This window comes from Meleagris gallopavo, chromosome 21 (genome assembly GCF_905368555.1).
Source record: "Meleagris gallopavo chromosome 21, MGAL_WU_HG_1.1, whole genome shotgun sequence".
Lineage (NCBI taxonomy): Eukaryota > Metazoa > Chordata > Aves > Galliformes > Phasianidae > Meleagris > Meleagris gallopavo.
The window spans coordinates 5454696-5470399 of NC_139424.1; the positions used below are offsets into that span (position 1 = coordinate 5454696).

Here is a 15704-nt window from a genome sequence, read left to right on the forward strand (position 1 = left end):
GCCCATTTTTTGGAGGTGCTAAGTCAGCAGAAGAAGCAGATGCAGAGATATGGGGTGGTGTTGCGTGGAACGTGGCATGACCACTCACAGTGGTTGGAAGGGTTTGAATGGAACCCTGATCCCCGTGTGATGAGTAAACATCCCTTCCTCCCCTCCCAGCTTGCCAGCATCCTGCTGGAACACCGTGCAGAGTGGTCTGGGGGGATTCAGCCTTTGGGAAATCAGCGCCGCTCACTGCTGCTCCACTGCCCTTTTCCTAAAACACACAGCCCTGTCTCAAAGGAGACCCTGGAGATGGCTCTGGGGCTGCAGCCACGTCAGTGCTGTGGTTGTGTCTGGGAATTCGATGCCAAACCAGCAGCAGCCCCATCCTGGCCATCCCCAGCGCTGCAGGGAAGGAGTCAGGCAGCAAGCGGCACGCCGGCATCTATTAAATGACAGGAATGCTTTACCCTCAGCCTCCTCCCATCGTGTTGCTTGAATGCACGTTTTGCAAAAGTTAAAACAAATTGCGAGCCGTAGAAATACTCTCATGCTTCTTGAAAAAGAGAAGATCTTGGCACAAGGATAAAGGAAGGCGATGAGATGCTCATTAAAACTGAGGGGCTCTGGATCCCCATCCAAGTGGCCACATCTCCTCTGGAGGCTCCCAGAGGCTTTGAAACGTGTTGTCAGGCTCTGCCTTTCATCCTATCCCATTCCAGCTAAATTCAGGGCCCAGTCATTTCTGCTGGAAATGGGGAAGAGGGAGCAACTCCATTCTGACTTTTCACTCCTCATCTGATTGCTGCTGATACAATTTATTCCTATGACAGCATCTGCTGCTTTCATGGGTTTTTTTTGTTCTGAAGCACAACTCATCTTTGTTAGTCCCATTTTGGAGCCTTTCATCATTTGAGGTGCAACATAAAAGGTGTTTAACCCCTCCACCCTGTTTGGAAGGCAGTGGGGGGAGCATGGAAGTCCCCCAGCCCAGCCCTGCAGGGACATTCCTGTGTGCCACAGCCCCAATTTTTCAGAGCAATTCTATAGAATTAAATGATTTCCATGTGCACAGAGCCCTTGCATCTCCATGGTGTCTGGGTGGGATGAAGCAGCATCTTTGTGCCACCACCGTAAGCTCTCCCCTCCAGCCCTTTCTCCATGCCTTCCTGATCAGTCAAACCCTCTTTTCAATAGGAAACAAATCCCCTTTCCTTGCTGCTGTTCCATCTCAGGCTGCTGCACTCCACTTGGGCTGAATCCACACCCCACATTTGCTGCCCTATGAGCACACTGGGGTCTCTTCACCCCATCCTTACAATTGCACCATGGCCCTGGGGAGAGATTGGCACTCCCAGCCCGGTGCATTGATGAGCATCCCCCTGTCTGGTATCACATCCCCCTGTCTGGTTTCAGGGAGCACTGGCCCTCCCTTCCTCCCCGCTTTGATTCCCCAGCGATATTTTTCACTCCAGTAAGTGCTGAGCTCCCATTTGCCTCATTCTGGTGCAGTTACAAAGAAATTGCTGCAAAATTTCCTCATGCTGTCACGCTCCCAGAGAGGGCACAGAGCAGCCGCACCCCCCCCAGAGCCTTGCGGGTGTCTGAGCCTCCCCCCTCACCCGCATTGCTCCTCTCCTTCCATCCCCTCCCTTCCCAGCACTCATCCCCAAGCTCCCAGGGAAGCGATCAGGGCTGGAAAGGCTGCTGCCTCGTATTGGAATAACCTTTCAGGTTTCATTTAGCACCTCTCTCTCTCTCTTCCCACAGAACCTTCTCATTGTGAGCTCTTTACTAATTGTGACTTTTAGCTCATTGCCACCTCCTGCATCCCGGCAGCTGGGAGGATCCTCTGCACCCCATCACTGCATCCCCACCAAAATCAAAGGGCAGAGCGACAAGGAGTGACACTGTCTGAAACAACACCAAATCCCTCTTCACCCCAATGGTTGCCCCAAGAGCTTTGGGGTAGAAACTGTGAATTCCCAGTGACTGGGAGGATGGGATCCTCTGCTTCCCATCATTGCATCCCCACCCAAATCAATGAGCCATGGCACCAACTGTAACACCAAATCCCTCCTCGTCCCCCACGAGCTTTAGGCTGGAAACACTGAATTTCTGCTTTAGAGAAAGAGCAGACTCTGATAGGAACAAAACCCTCAGGCAGGATCTGGGCATCATCTGGGCACCCCAGTACAAATCAGTGCATTGCGAGCTGGGTAGAAGAAGAAATCCCAGTAGCTATCTGAGCGCACTGCCTGCCTGCTCCTTATTGAATTAAGGCGCTCGGGTTCACCATCTAAGCCTCATGCCACGCACACCGCAGCCAGGAGGGAAGCGGATTGCAGCCCCATAATTCAATCACGGGCACAGCTGATGTCGCGGACGGCGAGAGGAGCTGTCGCTATCAGTGGTGAGCCCTCGGCCACCTGTGCCGTCGGGTAGAGATGGAGACAGCTTCATGGGATTGGGAATGAGTGTCCCAATGCCCTGGGAAATGGTTGTGTGGTTCTGTTATGGCGTTAGGATGCAGTGGGATTTGAATGTGGGCTTGGGGTGGAAAGGGGCTTAAAAAGGGGAAGGGAAAGGGAAGAGGAAGGAAGGCAAGGAGAAGGAGAAGGAGAAGGAGAAGGAGAAGGAGAAGGAGAAGGAGGAGAAAGAATCATAGAATCATTCAGGTTAAAAAACACCTCTAAGATCACCATGTCCAACCCCAACCTACCCCCACCATGCCCACCGACCATGTCCCTCTGTGCCACATCTCCACAGTTCTGGAACACCTACAGGGATGGGGACCCCTCCCTTCCCTGGGCAGCTGTGCCACTGCATCACCACTCTTTGGAGTAGAAATTGTTCCCAATATCCAACCTGAATCTCCTCTTGTGCAACTTAAGGCCATTACCTCTCATCCTACTTCAACCTTGCTACAACCTCCTTTCAAGGAGAGGAGAAGAGGAAGAAGGCAAAGGGAGTGGGGAAGGGGAAAGGGAGGGGGCAGGATGCTCCCAGTCCTGCACTGCTGGAGAGGGAGCAGGAGCCCCACAATATCCCAGCCCCTTGTCTTCAGCACACAGACAAAAGAGGCCAAGAAGCTGCAGTATGAGAAGAATCCAAGGTGTTTTTATGTAAGCCCAAGAAGTGCGAGAAGCAAGGAAGAAGGAGCTGAAGTGCCGCTTCCCAACTGACATTATGAACCGGCAAGCGTGACTAAAACTTGGGGAGGGTTTGCATAATGGGGAGGCACTTTTCTGCTCTGCCAAGGTGTTCAGGTACCATGGTGATGAGCGCAACATAAAAACTTTGACAGACACTCAGAGAGATAAGTGCGGAGGTACACAATCAATCGGGAAAGAAGAGAAGAGAAATGGGAAGGCGCTTGCTTTACGTGAAAGCATCTACAAGGTCAACAATTAAACATGTGTGAGTTTTGGGCTTGGGAAGGGAAGATGGCTTGGGATATGGCCTGAGCCCAAGATATGGCAGTGGTTGGAGGCGACAGAGCTGTGTTGGCTTCTTCCTGGCAGCAAATGTAACAGTGCTGAGAAGCAAAAGGAAAGGCTGCAATGCAATAGAGTTGCTGGGTGCTTCGTATGTGTGGAGCTGGGCTTTCTGCTCTTGTAGAATTGCAGCATCCAGAGGCTTAAGTCCTCTCCATGGTCCCAGTCCCGAAAGTGCCCAAGTCCCACTGTGGGTTTCTAAGCAAGAAAGAGCTGCTGATTCCTTGAGAAATGAGGAGGCAAAATCCAATTGTGTGCTGTAGTGCATCTGCGGCTGCCATTAACCTGTCTGTGTACTTCTGAGGCTGTCCATTTCTCTCCGCTGACAGCCAGTACTGCCCGGAGCGTGCTCTGCCCAGGCCATAAAGGGATTTGTTTCTCCATGCTGCAGCGGCACAGCACAGAAACGCTGAACTGTGCCACAGACGTTTCCCTGATGCAGTGCTTCCAATGCAACGCCAAGCTCATCGTCCACCTTATGAGCTGGAGAGCCATGGTGTGGCTTAGTGCTCTGAAAAGCATCAACAACAGCCAAACTCATGGCTGGAAAAAATCATATAGGAGGCTCGTGTGGGCATCGTAGAGGCAGGAGACTGAAGAAGAGGTTGGATTGTTGGCATGCAGCTCATGGTGATGCGGCCATTGGTGTTGGGACATGGTAGAAATGCAGCATCCAGAGCATCCCTGAGAGCTGGAAGCATCCCCACAGTCCATCTCAAAGGATCAAAGAGAGATGGTGCAGCAGCACACATGAGGAAGGGAGAGGGATAAATGGGGAGAAGGGGGGAGATGCACAGCCGGCCGTGTCGTCTCCCTGCATTCCAGCTTCATTTGCAGATTTATTAAATCGAGAGCCAATTTCGACATCATTTCTTTCAAGCAGCTCCACCTCGCAGGTGTGTGGAATTTATTTGAGATAAAGAAAACCATTACAGAGAGACAGCAATCTTCAAAGACCACCTCGGAGACCTGAGAGAAATAAAAACACTAGCCCGTGCAAATGTGCAATTAAGTTTCAAAATACTTGTGCTCCATGAAAAGCGCCGTCCCTGCAGAGAACAGGCCTTTAAGGCAATTTTCCCAAACCCTATTCAGCATTCACTCAAAAATGCCTTTTAAAAACAACATGTGATTTTTCCCTCTCTGCCTCGCTCCTACTCCCACTTTGCTCGCTCTCGTCCAGGTAGGATGGGAGCTCTGGGAAGTGGTTGCTCTTTATTTGGAGTTGATGGACCACGCTCTAGGGTAATGCCAGACAAGGACAAGGCTCTTTTTAAGGCTCATTTTGGGGCCAGGTGGCTCTGATCAGGAATTATCTCCACCCAGGCTAGGGTTGATACCCCCCATTCATGGGTCACCCTTTGCTCAGTGGTTAATGAGTGATGCGTAATTAACCTGTGGAATGTACTGCCATGAGGTATCAGCAAGGCCAGGAGCTTAGCAGGATTCGGGGCAGGATTATATGTTTAAATGGATAATGAGAACATCTGCCACTACATGAGCGGGGATCAGGCAGAATTAAGGCGCAGCCCCACCAAGCTGGGTGTTGCTCTGCTCAGTGATGGTGTTGGGTGTAGAGGACACTCAGGGAACCAACTCAGGCGGAACCTCTGGTCCCCTTGAATGGGACAAGGGGATAAATGTTTCCCTGGCAGGAGGGATTTTTGGAATTTCCATGCAGAGAATCCATGCTTTCATTTGTTGGCATTGTATAATGCAATATGAAATTGCATCCACCTGATTTTGGCTCAGATGTTTAATCGAACCTCCTTGGCTCTTATATTCATGGCAGGCCAACACTGCATGCTTCTTCAACAAGTCATGTTCATCCTCTGGACACCACAGACACCCTTCTACCAACCCCACTCCATCGTTGCTCTGTTCCATACCACATGCCGCAGACCAAGCTGTCTTCAAAAGAGTGCTGAAGTCCTCACAGACATGTCAGCAACAGCAGAACAAACTCAGGGCCAATCGCAGAATTATTAAATCCCTGTCCGCAATCCTCTCTGGATTCCAACTGCTGCTCTTTTGCATCGTAAATCTGCTGCTCCATCATTAGCATTAACTAATGTTTGTGCAGTGCCTGGTAAGCACGACGCAGTGGGGTGCAGGAACACCCATGGCATCTGGGATGCCCAAGGGACATCCACAGCCCTGAGCCCAGTGAAATGAGGCACTGTGTATGCTGTGCCAGCAAGGAGGGCAGAATTCCTAACTGGGGAGGCCGATGGAGCCCAGGGGATGCTCAGTTCTGTTCGCGATGCTCAGCCCTCTTTGGGATGCTCAACCATCCCAAGGATGCTCAGCTCTCTTTGATATTCTCAACCATCCCAAGGATACTCCCATAGTTCCTTTGCGGCATTTTGGAGGTGATGCCACATTCACAGGATGACTCAAAGCATTTCAGGTGCCCGTTCCCCCAGGCTCTCTCTGCCTCCTGGGACGCGGTGGCCGCAGCGTGGCGTGCTCAGCCTGTTGAGCACGGCGGGACTGCGGGGCCAGGGTTAATCTCGTTGTCACACCTTCCCTCCTCTTGCTAACTCGGCGCGCTTTGACCCACTGTGAAATCGTGGCCAACAGCACTGAATATTTTAAGAGCAGCAATGCAGTCATGGCCGCGCGTCGGAGCAGCAAAGCAGGCCGGGAGCTGGGCTGGGCCCCTGCCTCCCCCCTCCACCGCCAACCCATTAGCACAGTTCAGGGAAACCTAAAAAATTCAAAAGACACTGAAATATGCAGCATTTTTGCTCTCTCTGGAAAATGACGCGCTTCGCTTCCCAGCTGCTTTGGAGCAGGCGGTTGTAAATAAGCAGCTTTATGGCACGCGGGGTGTTGCCGGCGGGACTGTGGGTAAAGATTTACACCCCAATCCCTATCCTGGGCAGGATTCTGAGGACAGCCCTATGCCCAGCCCTGTGTCCACTGGTTCCCCTGCCCACAGGTCTGTAACTGGTGGCACTAAGGGACATTGCTAACTGCTGTCCATGGTGCTAATGCTGTCCGTGGTGCTGACGGTTGCTCTGTCCCCACCTGGACACCCCCTGTGTCCCCTCTCCATCTCCATCCTCCTCTCGCAGCAAACCTGCAGGATCTGCAGCAAACACATACCCTCAGCACTTTCAGTATCTGGGGCACCACAGAGCAGCAGCGGCGAGGAATTAAAAATAATAATAATAATAACAAAAGAAGAAAAATTTGCATAAACCTACAGGAAATACTGGAGCCAGTCCTGTCCCAAGGTGGGGATATCACAGGTGGCATCCAGGGCTGAAGGAGGAAGAGGAGACCTCATTGCATGGTTGGGACCCTATGCCAAGGGTCAGTGAGCATATGGCCACCAGCCCCATGGAGGAGTGACACTGGGACACTTTTGCATTCTGGTCTTAAGAGGGCAGATTAATCGTTGTGTGCTGGATCTGTCACGCACAGGGATATATATTCTTCCCAGAATTTACAAGTAGTTCTGTCTGAGAAATAAACAGCCGCAGATAAAAATTACACTGTCACTGTGCAGGTGTGATGGATATCATGGACAAGCCCTTTGTGCAGAGAACTACTGGCCCTGGGATGGACACGAGATGCCACTGGGGTAGGGGAGCTTGGCCAGGAACACATCACTGCCCAAAATCACAGCATCAGCCATGGGACCAATTCCTGGCACTAAGCTGCTGGCTACCAATCCTGGTCTCAAAGGCCAGGGGAAGGTGCCAATGCCATTCTGAAGCAAAACTGCTGAACCCTGGGGAAAAGAACCCTGGTGATGGCTGATCATGAGGAGCATCCAGTGATCAGCACTGGGAAGGGTGCACAGGACAGAGCATCTCAAAAACTCTTGGGTTTGACGATAGGGAGGCTTGCAGCACCTTGCAGAATCCTATTTCTGGGCTTTTTCCAGCCACTGCTCTCCTGTCCATCACACAGAGCCCACAGGATGCAAGTGTGGGGAAGATAAATGAGATTTGCTCTGGGCCCCTTTCTGGTCTGGCTTCTCCTTCATCTTTATCTGCTGCCTTGCTTTGGTGAGCCTTGTCAGTATCACTGAGCACATCTCCAGCCCTGGCCACTGCCGATCCTTGTGTGGGGATGGATGTTTTCTCCTTTGTAGCTTAAATCTAAAGTTATGCTGAAAGTGGGAGCAAAGCCAGCAGGGATCCCAAGACATCACATCCTGAGAAGCAAGGAAGGAGATCCAAAACTGGATGGGGACAGCAGGATCCCCATGTGCCCAAGTGCTGCTGCTCTTGTGCCCATGTGCTAGTAATGAGCACAGAGCAGCTGGAAAGCCTCTGCCAAGTCCATCCTCAGGATTTATCCACATTGCTCTGCCTTATCAGCCATGCTTTTCACAAGCACTTAAATTCAGGAGGAAAAGGAAAAAGTGAAATCAGATAGAAATGCAGGTCTGTTTGCTGTTTTCTCCAATGAAATGGTTCTGGGTAAACAGCAGACGCCTTTGATGAAATCCCAGCAGGCTTAAACAATAAAGCTGGTTACAAACTCAATCTGGCGCAGATATCAGATCTGAAATTGTTTCAAAAAACATGTCAACATTTTCTAATGCTGCTGCAAAACTTCCTCGGCACCTTGCCACCACTGTGTACCTGTGATGCTGGGTCCATGGCACCACCCTGGCCCTGGCCCTTGCCCCATCTGCTGAGCCCGAAGAGGTGATGAGATGCTAAATGTCACCTTGGAGACCCAGCGCAGTCCCCGGGAGGTTCCTGGTTTTTTTTCCACCTGTGGCCACTCTGAAATCCAATCATCAGCCCTAAGTAATGCATCTTGGGGTTTTTCACCACTCCCAGCCCCATCCCAACCAGAATGAGCCTGGCAAGATGATTCCAACCCCATGCCTGACAGGATGAGCACAGCAAGGTGATCTCCTTGTTGTTGACCACAAGGCCCACTTGACTTTTCTATCCCCTGTGCCCCTCCTGGAGTGGTGCTTCCCCTTCTCAAATGTGTTAAAGAATGGGGAGGAGTACAGTGGGGACTCCCAGCCCTGCACAGCTACTGGTGCCATATTCCCTTTGGTGGCTCCCAATGTCCACAAAGCCACCAGAGCGCAGCTGCTGCTAGCATTTGGCTCTGACCCACTTTTAGGCAGGAGCAGAGGTGCACTACATCATGTGGCCACACATCTGGAGCAAAAAAAAAAAAGTGTTTTTTAGGGGCTGAGTGGGACATGTCCAGGATGGAACAGATGGGATTGGATGGGATGCGACAGGATGGGATGGAACAGGATGAAATGAGATGTGATTGGATGCACTAAGATGGGATGAGAGAAGGAGGATGAAGCAAGTCCAGTCACCCCATATGCAACACTGCACTTTGGCACCATGCAGGAAGCTTGGTGCCTTCTCTGAGGGTGCCCAGAGTCCCCACGGGCTCCACGTCCCCATATCCAAGGAGCTTGCAGCAGCAACCCCAGCTCCCCCCTGCATCTAAGAGCAGAAGAAGCCCCTAAACACCAGGGCAAGGGATGGCTCCAGTGGCGCAACAGAGCCTTCATCAGCCCTGCGAGCCCAAGAGAATGAACCAGGGAGGAAAAGAAGAACAGGAGGAGGATGAGCTGGGGTGGGGGGCACAGAGGGGCTAAGCCCCGGCTCCGGCACTGTATGGAGGGAGGACACAGAGGCCTGGTCCGTGTGTGGAGGTTGCCTCGGCCATCGATCCCTGCTGCACTCAGGCTCATTAGGGCTGGGGAGCTGCTGCGAGCGGCTGGCAGAGGAGACAGACGAGGAGGGGGGGGCCGGGGAGGGAAGCGTTCCGCGCGGCTCCCTGGATCGTATTAAATATTTACTTTGTTTTGTTTTGTTTTGTTTTTTTTTCCCAGCTCTATTGATCAGAGGAGGGAGGGAGGGTGTAGTCGGATGCTGCGAGAAAAGCAGAGGCAACGGCTGAGACGAGGAGGGGACCCCGCAGGGCTGCACCCACTGCACCCCGTGGGTTCCATTCTCCCATCCCCATCCCATCACCTTCAGTTTGAGGCCACCAGCAGCACCGCAGCGGGGCTGCTCCCACCCCTAGCACACCCCATCCCAAGAGACACAGAGGGGGATGATGCTCACCCTGATGGCATCACCTTATGGGGTGAACCTCCGGGTCTGAGCCCCCCGCCCCAGCAGCTGCCCGACTATCGCATTTCTATTTCAAGAGGAGCTCTGCTGGAAAAGGAACAAAAGCGGAGGGGAAGCTATAAATAGCTGCCTCCTTCACACCAGCTCTGTGCCTCCTCCGCCCCGCGGCCGCTGCAGCCTCGGGGCCGTGGCTCTGGGATGGCACCAGGGGGATCCCCATAGCCCCCAGCCCCCGCTCACCATCCCCACGCAAATATCCCCTAACACAAAGAAAGAAAAAAACCCAAGGGAAAATGCATTGCTGAAACAGAGCCACTTACAGAAGGCTTTACCCAAGTTGCCCCATCCCTAGCCATAGGGCAGAGCCCCTTCTCCCCATCGCTCCCGTTCCCTGGATGCAGTGGATGGGAGCAGGGAAAGCGCAGCCAGCTCGGGCAGACCTACTTTCAAGGCTTTAATCCTTTTTGCTTAAAGGATCTTTTTTTTCTTTTTTTTTTTCCCCTCCCTCCCCTTTCTTTCTTTCTTTCTTTTTTTTTTTCCTTTTTTTTTTTTTTTTTTCTTCCCTTTTTCCCTTTTTTTTCCCGCTCAGCAAAGATGCGGTCTGATCAGAGGAAGAGACGCAGGGAGCTGACAAGCTGCAGAGCACGGAGAAAAAGGAGAGAGAAATACATATTTATTACCCTCAATTATTAAAAAATAGATAGCAGCAGATCTTAGGCCCTGGCAGAGGCACTGCGGAGTCATTTGTGTGAGGACTATTTTGTTTTTTTTTTATAATCCCATTGAAATTATAATAGGGCACTCTTGTTAGCAAAACCACCCCGCAGACCCCTGCAGAGGGGCTATGGGCAGAGGCTGTGCTGCGTTTGGTCCAGCACTATGGACTCAGCATTATGGGCTGCTCTATATCTGCAAGAGGGCTGGCTTTGGGGGTCTTCCCTTTGGGGCTATATTGTGGTCAAGAAGGGCTCTGCCCCCACTGCAAGCACATCCCCAAGCAGTGCCGAGCATTCTTTCATGGGTGAGAGCTCATCTGGGCCAAGGAAGAGCCCAAAAAGCGCTGAGTGATGTGAAAGGGTTTGTACCCCTTGGCTGGTGCTGGTTGCAGGGATGCAGCGTGCACGAGCAGAGCCTCCGTACGAACGCAGCAGGAGAGATCCGCGGCTCCCAAGTGCGGCACGGGGCTGGCGGAGCCGCACTGGCACCTCCCCTCCGTTTGCAGGGCTGCCTCCGTACGGAGCTCTGCCAGCTCGCAGTCGAACCCACTGCTGCCTCTCCTCCTCGCTGGGAAACAACGGCTGAGGGATCGGGAATCAGGACCTGGTGCCCACAGGTACCCCTCGGCGCTGGGACCTGGGTGCATGTGGAGCATCCACCGTGCCCACACCACGATACCAAGGGGATGCCATCAACTGGAGTCCAGCGAGGGGCTAAGACACCGTTCCAGCACAAACAGCTGTGGGTGCTCGGAGCCAGGAGGTCATGGCCCTACAAACCCGACGGGAACATCGCAAAGCACCGCTTGCCAAAGCCCTCGCCCTGCCAGCAGGGAGGCGAGCAGCAGCCAGGCAGTGTGCTATTAAAGGGAAAAGGAGCTTTCTGCACCAAATGGAGCATTTTCGGCTTAATAGCCCCACAATCCTAATCTGCACAAAGAAGATTCCCCATTCTATCTGCCTTGTCCTGCATCTGCCACCAGACCAGCACGTGCCGAGCCCTTAGTGGGATGGGAAGGCTCCGGAAGGGAAAGGACGGCCGCTGGGGAGGTGATGCTGGGCGCGGGCGTTCCTCCGTCAGCACCTCCATCATTTGTCATCAGTAAAAATAATATTCCTAAAAGTGGCCCCCTCTGATTGCAGGCACGGGGCTGCGGGTTTCCATGGAGATGCCGTGAGCGGGGATGGTACGGGGGATAGGGGATGGATTTGAGAGATCGGACCCGGCGGTGACATCTGGAGCGGTGATGGCACCAACCACACTTCTGGCACAGGGACATAGGACGACTCATCCCCTGTCCCTACCCTTGGCCACCCAAAGAAGGACTACTCAGGGCCGCTCCATCCGTGCAGGAGGGGATGATGATGCTCGGTGCCCCCACCACCCCCCACTTGTTGCATTGATCCTAAATTAGAGCTCAGCCCCCTCCAGCGGGGGCCGGGCTGGGGGACACGTTGAGGTGGCACCTGCCATGTCCCACCCTGAGGACGTCAAACGATCGTGACAATCAGTGCCGGCGCCTCGCCAGCCCGCTGCTGCCTGCTGCTCCACCAAAGCGCTTTTAAAGACATAATCTGCAGTTAATAACCATCGTTGATACCAAACGCTGCTAAGCCCCAGGATTGCACTTTGCAAACAAAGCTCTCAGTGTCGGCCGGTTGGTGGCAGCTCCTCGGGGCTGGGGGGCATCACCCGTGGGTGCTGCATGCACACTGTGCGTGGTGACATGCTGGTGCTGCTTAATCTCACAGCATGGGTTTGGTTCACACTGGGGATGCTCTCCTGGAGGACACCCAAATGCTCCCAGCCACTGCGTCCCCAAGGCCCTGTGCTCCCCAGCCCAGTATCGCCCTCAAGTTTTGTGCTGCCAGAGCCCCTTATCAGCATCCCAAGACTGCCCAGAGCCAGGGTCACCACATCACAGCCTCATCCCCACCCCACAAAGCTCAGGGAGACCTCTCAGCCCTGAGCACAACCACAGGCTCTGACCCACACCGCTGCCTCCAGGTGCCTCGGGAAGAGGTGGTGTGAAGTCACACCCCAAAAATACCCATTTTTACACCTCCTTGCCAGGTTCACCGCTGTTTCTAGGGCAGCGCTTCAAGGCCATCTGGAGCATCACCCACAGCCTCTGACACCCTGGGAGCAACACGGGGACACTGTGGACGGGACCACCAGGACCACTCTGGGCTCCATCACTGCAGGTGACTGAGCAGCAATGACCCCTCCACCACCAGCTCAGTTCTCATCATGAGCATCACAGCACAGCAGCTCCTTCACCCCCCATCCCCACCGCAGGGACAGGCAGCGCCGCGTCCTGCCCGCTTCCCCCCAGCTCCGCCGGGCGCAGAGAGCTTGTGGCTTCCTCCCTGCTCTTTATGAAATTAAACTTTGATGAGCAAAAAGGTTTTCTGGGCTCTCAGCTCTTCGGTGCAGCAACCGCAGCCCAGCCTGCGCTGTGCCTGGCCCTGCAGGGCACAGCCTCCCTGTTCCCGGGCAGGGGAGGGGGGAGGGGGGAGATGCGTTTTTCTCATTCCCCTTCTCATTGGGGTCTCATTGGGTGGGATGCACTACAGAATGGGACCACAGAGCACTGCCCCAAGCTGCCCCCGGCCCCTTTTCTCCCAACCCTGGGGTTATTTTTCCTCTGGCCCCACAGCACTGTGAGCTGGGAGCCCCACAGCCATGCCAAGATACGGCCAGCCGTGACCTTGGTAGCATCCTTGACCTGGAAATCTCCTCTTGCACCTCTGATGTTGCACTCCTGGTGATTGCCACCTCTGGCAGGATGCTGTCCCTGCTGCCACTCTTGCTCAGGTTTGGCACAATGCTCCATGTTCTCACCAATAATGTCCTGGCGTCCCAAAACACCCCAAATCCCACTGGTGGTGATGCCTTGCACCATGCCCAAGGGGCTGCATCCTCTCAGAGGACACCAGAGAAACTCCCAAAAAGGCAGGAGGAGACACCGGGGGGGGGGGGGGGGGGAGATCAAACACACAGATCTGCTTCCCCCAGGGACATGGGGATGGCACATATGATCCCAAACCACATTCCCCTGCCTGGCAGCAGGATGGAGACAGCACCAACATCACCACCTGCACCAGTCCAACCAACCAAATCCTCCAACACATCGAAACCCAGAGTGGCCCCAAAGCGTCCCCATCTCTGGTGGCTGCTGTCCCGTTGTCCCCACGACGTCACCTCCCTTGGGGTGGCTGCAGGGTCCGGGACTCCCATCCAGAGCCCTTGGGCCGTGGTGAGGAGGGAAGGGAGAGACTCCGGGCGGGACGGAGGCCCTCCCCTAACTGCCTGTTGAATTATTCAGAAACGGCATTAACTTATAAATGAGTGTGTTTGACTGATTTTGTGGTTGATGTACAGATAAATTCTAATGAAAGACAGCTACAAGATTTTAAATTATTAATTAGACTGCCACTTAACAAAGCCTATTTGGCACTCTATTTCCTTGCTTAACAAGACAAAAACTTTAAGGATAGGTTTTGTATGAGCCCAGAGGCTGTTCATTTGCATTTTGTTTTTTCTAGCTCCAGAAACGAAAAAAAGCCGTAGATCCTGACCTTAAGCAGGTTGCAACCCCTGGTGGGACGCAACCACCTCCAGCTCCACTTCTCCAGCCCGGCTCCTGCTTTGCCTCCACCCCTCGGTGCTGGGAAATGGGGTCGGGAAGTGATGATTTCTCCGAGCGGGATGCACGGGGATTTGGGATCGAACCCAGCCCGCTTGAGTTAATACACCGAACAAAGCCGACGCCGGAGATGGAGAGAAGAGGCTCAGAGCCCGAGGCCCCGCAGCCGCAAGGTGACATTAACCCCGCGGGTGTTTACATTAATCCCTGGGGTGATAGCGGGGCTCCTTGCCCCGGCACAGGGCTGCTTGGAGCAGTGGCACAGCGCCCGCATCCTCTAGCACCGCGCGTTCCCGTGCCGGAACATCGCCGGAGAGGGGGGCATGTGGTGGTCCGTGGGCTGGGCCGGTGCTGTCCCACTTCCGAGGATCCGGGGAGGTCCCTCTGTATGGCAGTGTTGCTTCTCCCCGTCCCCCGCTCGCACCTACCCGGGCACGGCGGTACCGGAGAAGCGGACCCCTCCCGCCCCCCCCCCCCGGAGGGTCGGCATCTCCCCGGCTGTGATGTCAAAAAGCATCCCTATGATGTCCCAGGCGGTTGCCATGGAAATAGCGTGATGTCACAGCGGAGCGAATCTCTTCGGGTCGACGGGAGGGGAATGGAGGGGATGGGGGGGGGAGAACAAGAAGAACGCGCCCCAACTTCCCCCACCGAACCCCGAGCGGCCGCGCGGAGCTGAAATCAGAGTCTGCCTTCCATCGGGCACCGAGCACCGTCGTCTCGGGACACGCCGTGCGTCCGCCGATCCCTCCCCGGTTCCGTTCCCCGGGGATCGGCGGTGCCCGCACCCCGGCGGCGGCTCCGGTAACGGTTGGTTGCGGGGGGAGCGCCCGGCGTCGCGGCCCCAACTTCGGCGGGAGGCAAACTTCGGAGCCGGTACCGGATCCCCCGCTTTGCCCGCCGTCCCCGGTACCCGTTGCCCTCCCGTTGCGGCGCTCACCTTGGCGGAGCATCGTGGTGCCGGTGCGGGGCGCGGTCTCCCGGCGCGGCGGTAACGGCGGAGAGCGGCGGCGGCGCTCAGAGCGGCGGCGGCGGGGAACGGTGGTGGCGGCGGTGGTGGCGGCGGCAGCGGCGGCTGCACCGGGAGCGCGGAGCCCGAACGAGCGGCCCCCGCGGGGGCATGGCGGGCAGAGCCGCAGCGGCACCGGGAGCGCCCGCCCCGCGGAGCCCCACCGGGAGCACCGGCCGCGCCTCTGCCCGCCGCGCGTCCCGCCGCCGGCTTTTAGGGGGGAGCCGCCCCCTCGGGGCTGGGGCCGCCGCCGCCCCCCACCCCCTCGGGCAGAGCCTATAAAGAAGGGGAGCCCGGGGCCGGTGCGGCGGTGCCTGCAGCGGCGGGCAGGGCTGGGCAGGGCGGGGCGGGGCAGCGACGGGGCGGGCTGGGTTGGGCTGGGCGAGCCCGGCCGGGCCCCCCCTTCTTCCTCCTCCTCCTCCTCCTCCTCCTCCTACTCTGCCGCCGCCTCTCCCGCCTCCCGTGGACACTTCGTGAAAGTGCCGCTGCTCCGCTTCCCCGCGCCGCCTCCCGGTGCCCCCCCCCCGCCCCATCGGGGCTCTATTGGCCTCGGGGAGCTGCTGGCACCATGTCGCATCGCTGTCCCCTCCGCCCCGCCGGGCAGCACATCGCGTCCCCGCTGGTCCCGAAACACCTCCTCTTCGTCCCCTCCGCCCCTATCGGAACACTGGATGTCCCAGCGTGGAGCTCTGTTTTCCATTGCCCCACCCGCGTTTACGCTGTCCCCGCTGTTCCCGCTGCCCCTCCGCCCAGCGCCCTCATTCCAC

General features: G+C 55.5%; 1 protein-coding gene across 1 annotated transcript in view; it reads right to left on the minus strand.

Annotated features, from left to right (window-relative positions):
- Positions 1-15314, minus strand: part of RTN4RL1 (reticulon 4 receptor like 1) — a 28331-nt gene extending 13017 nt beyond the window's left edge. Inside the window, exon 1 of the mRNA XM_085240507.1 lies at positions 14869-15314. Within this exon, the coding sequence (XP_085096633.1) occupies positions 14869-14881 (13 nt within the window). The 5' untranslated portion in view covers positions 14882-15314. The remainder of the gene's footprint in view (positions 1-14868) is intronic.
- Between the last annotated feature and the right edge of the window lie 390 nt (positions 15315-15704).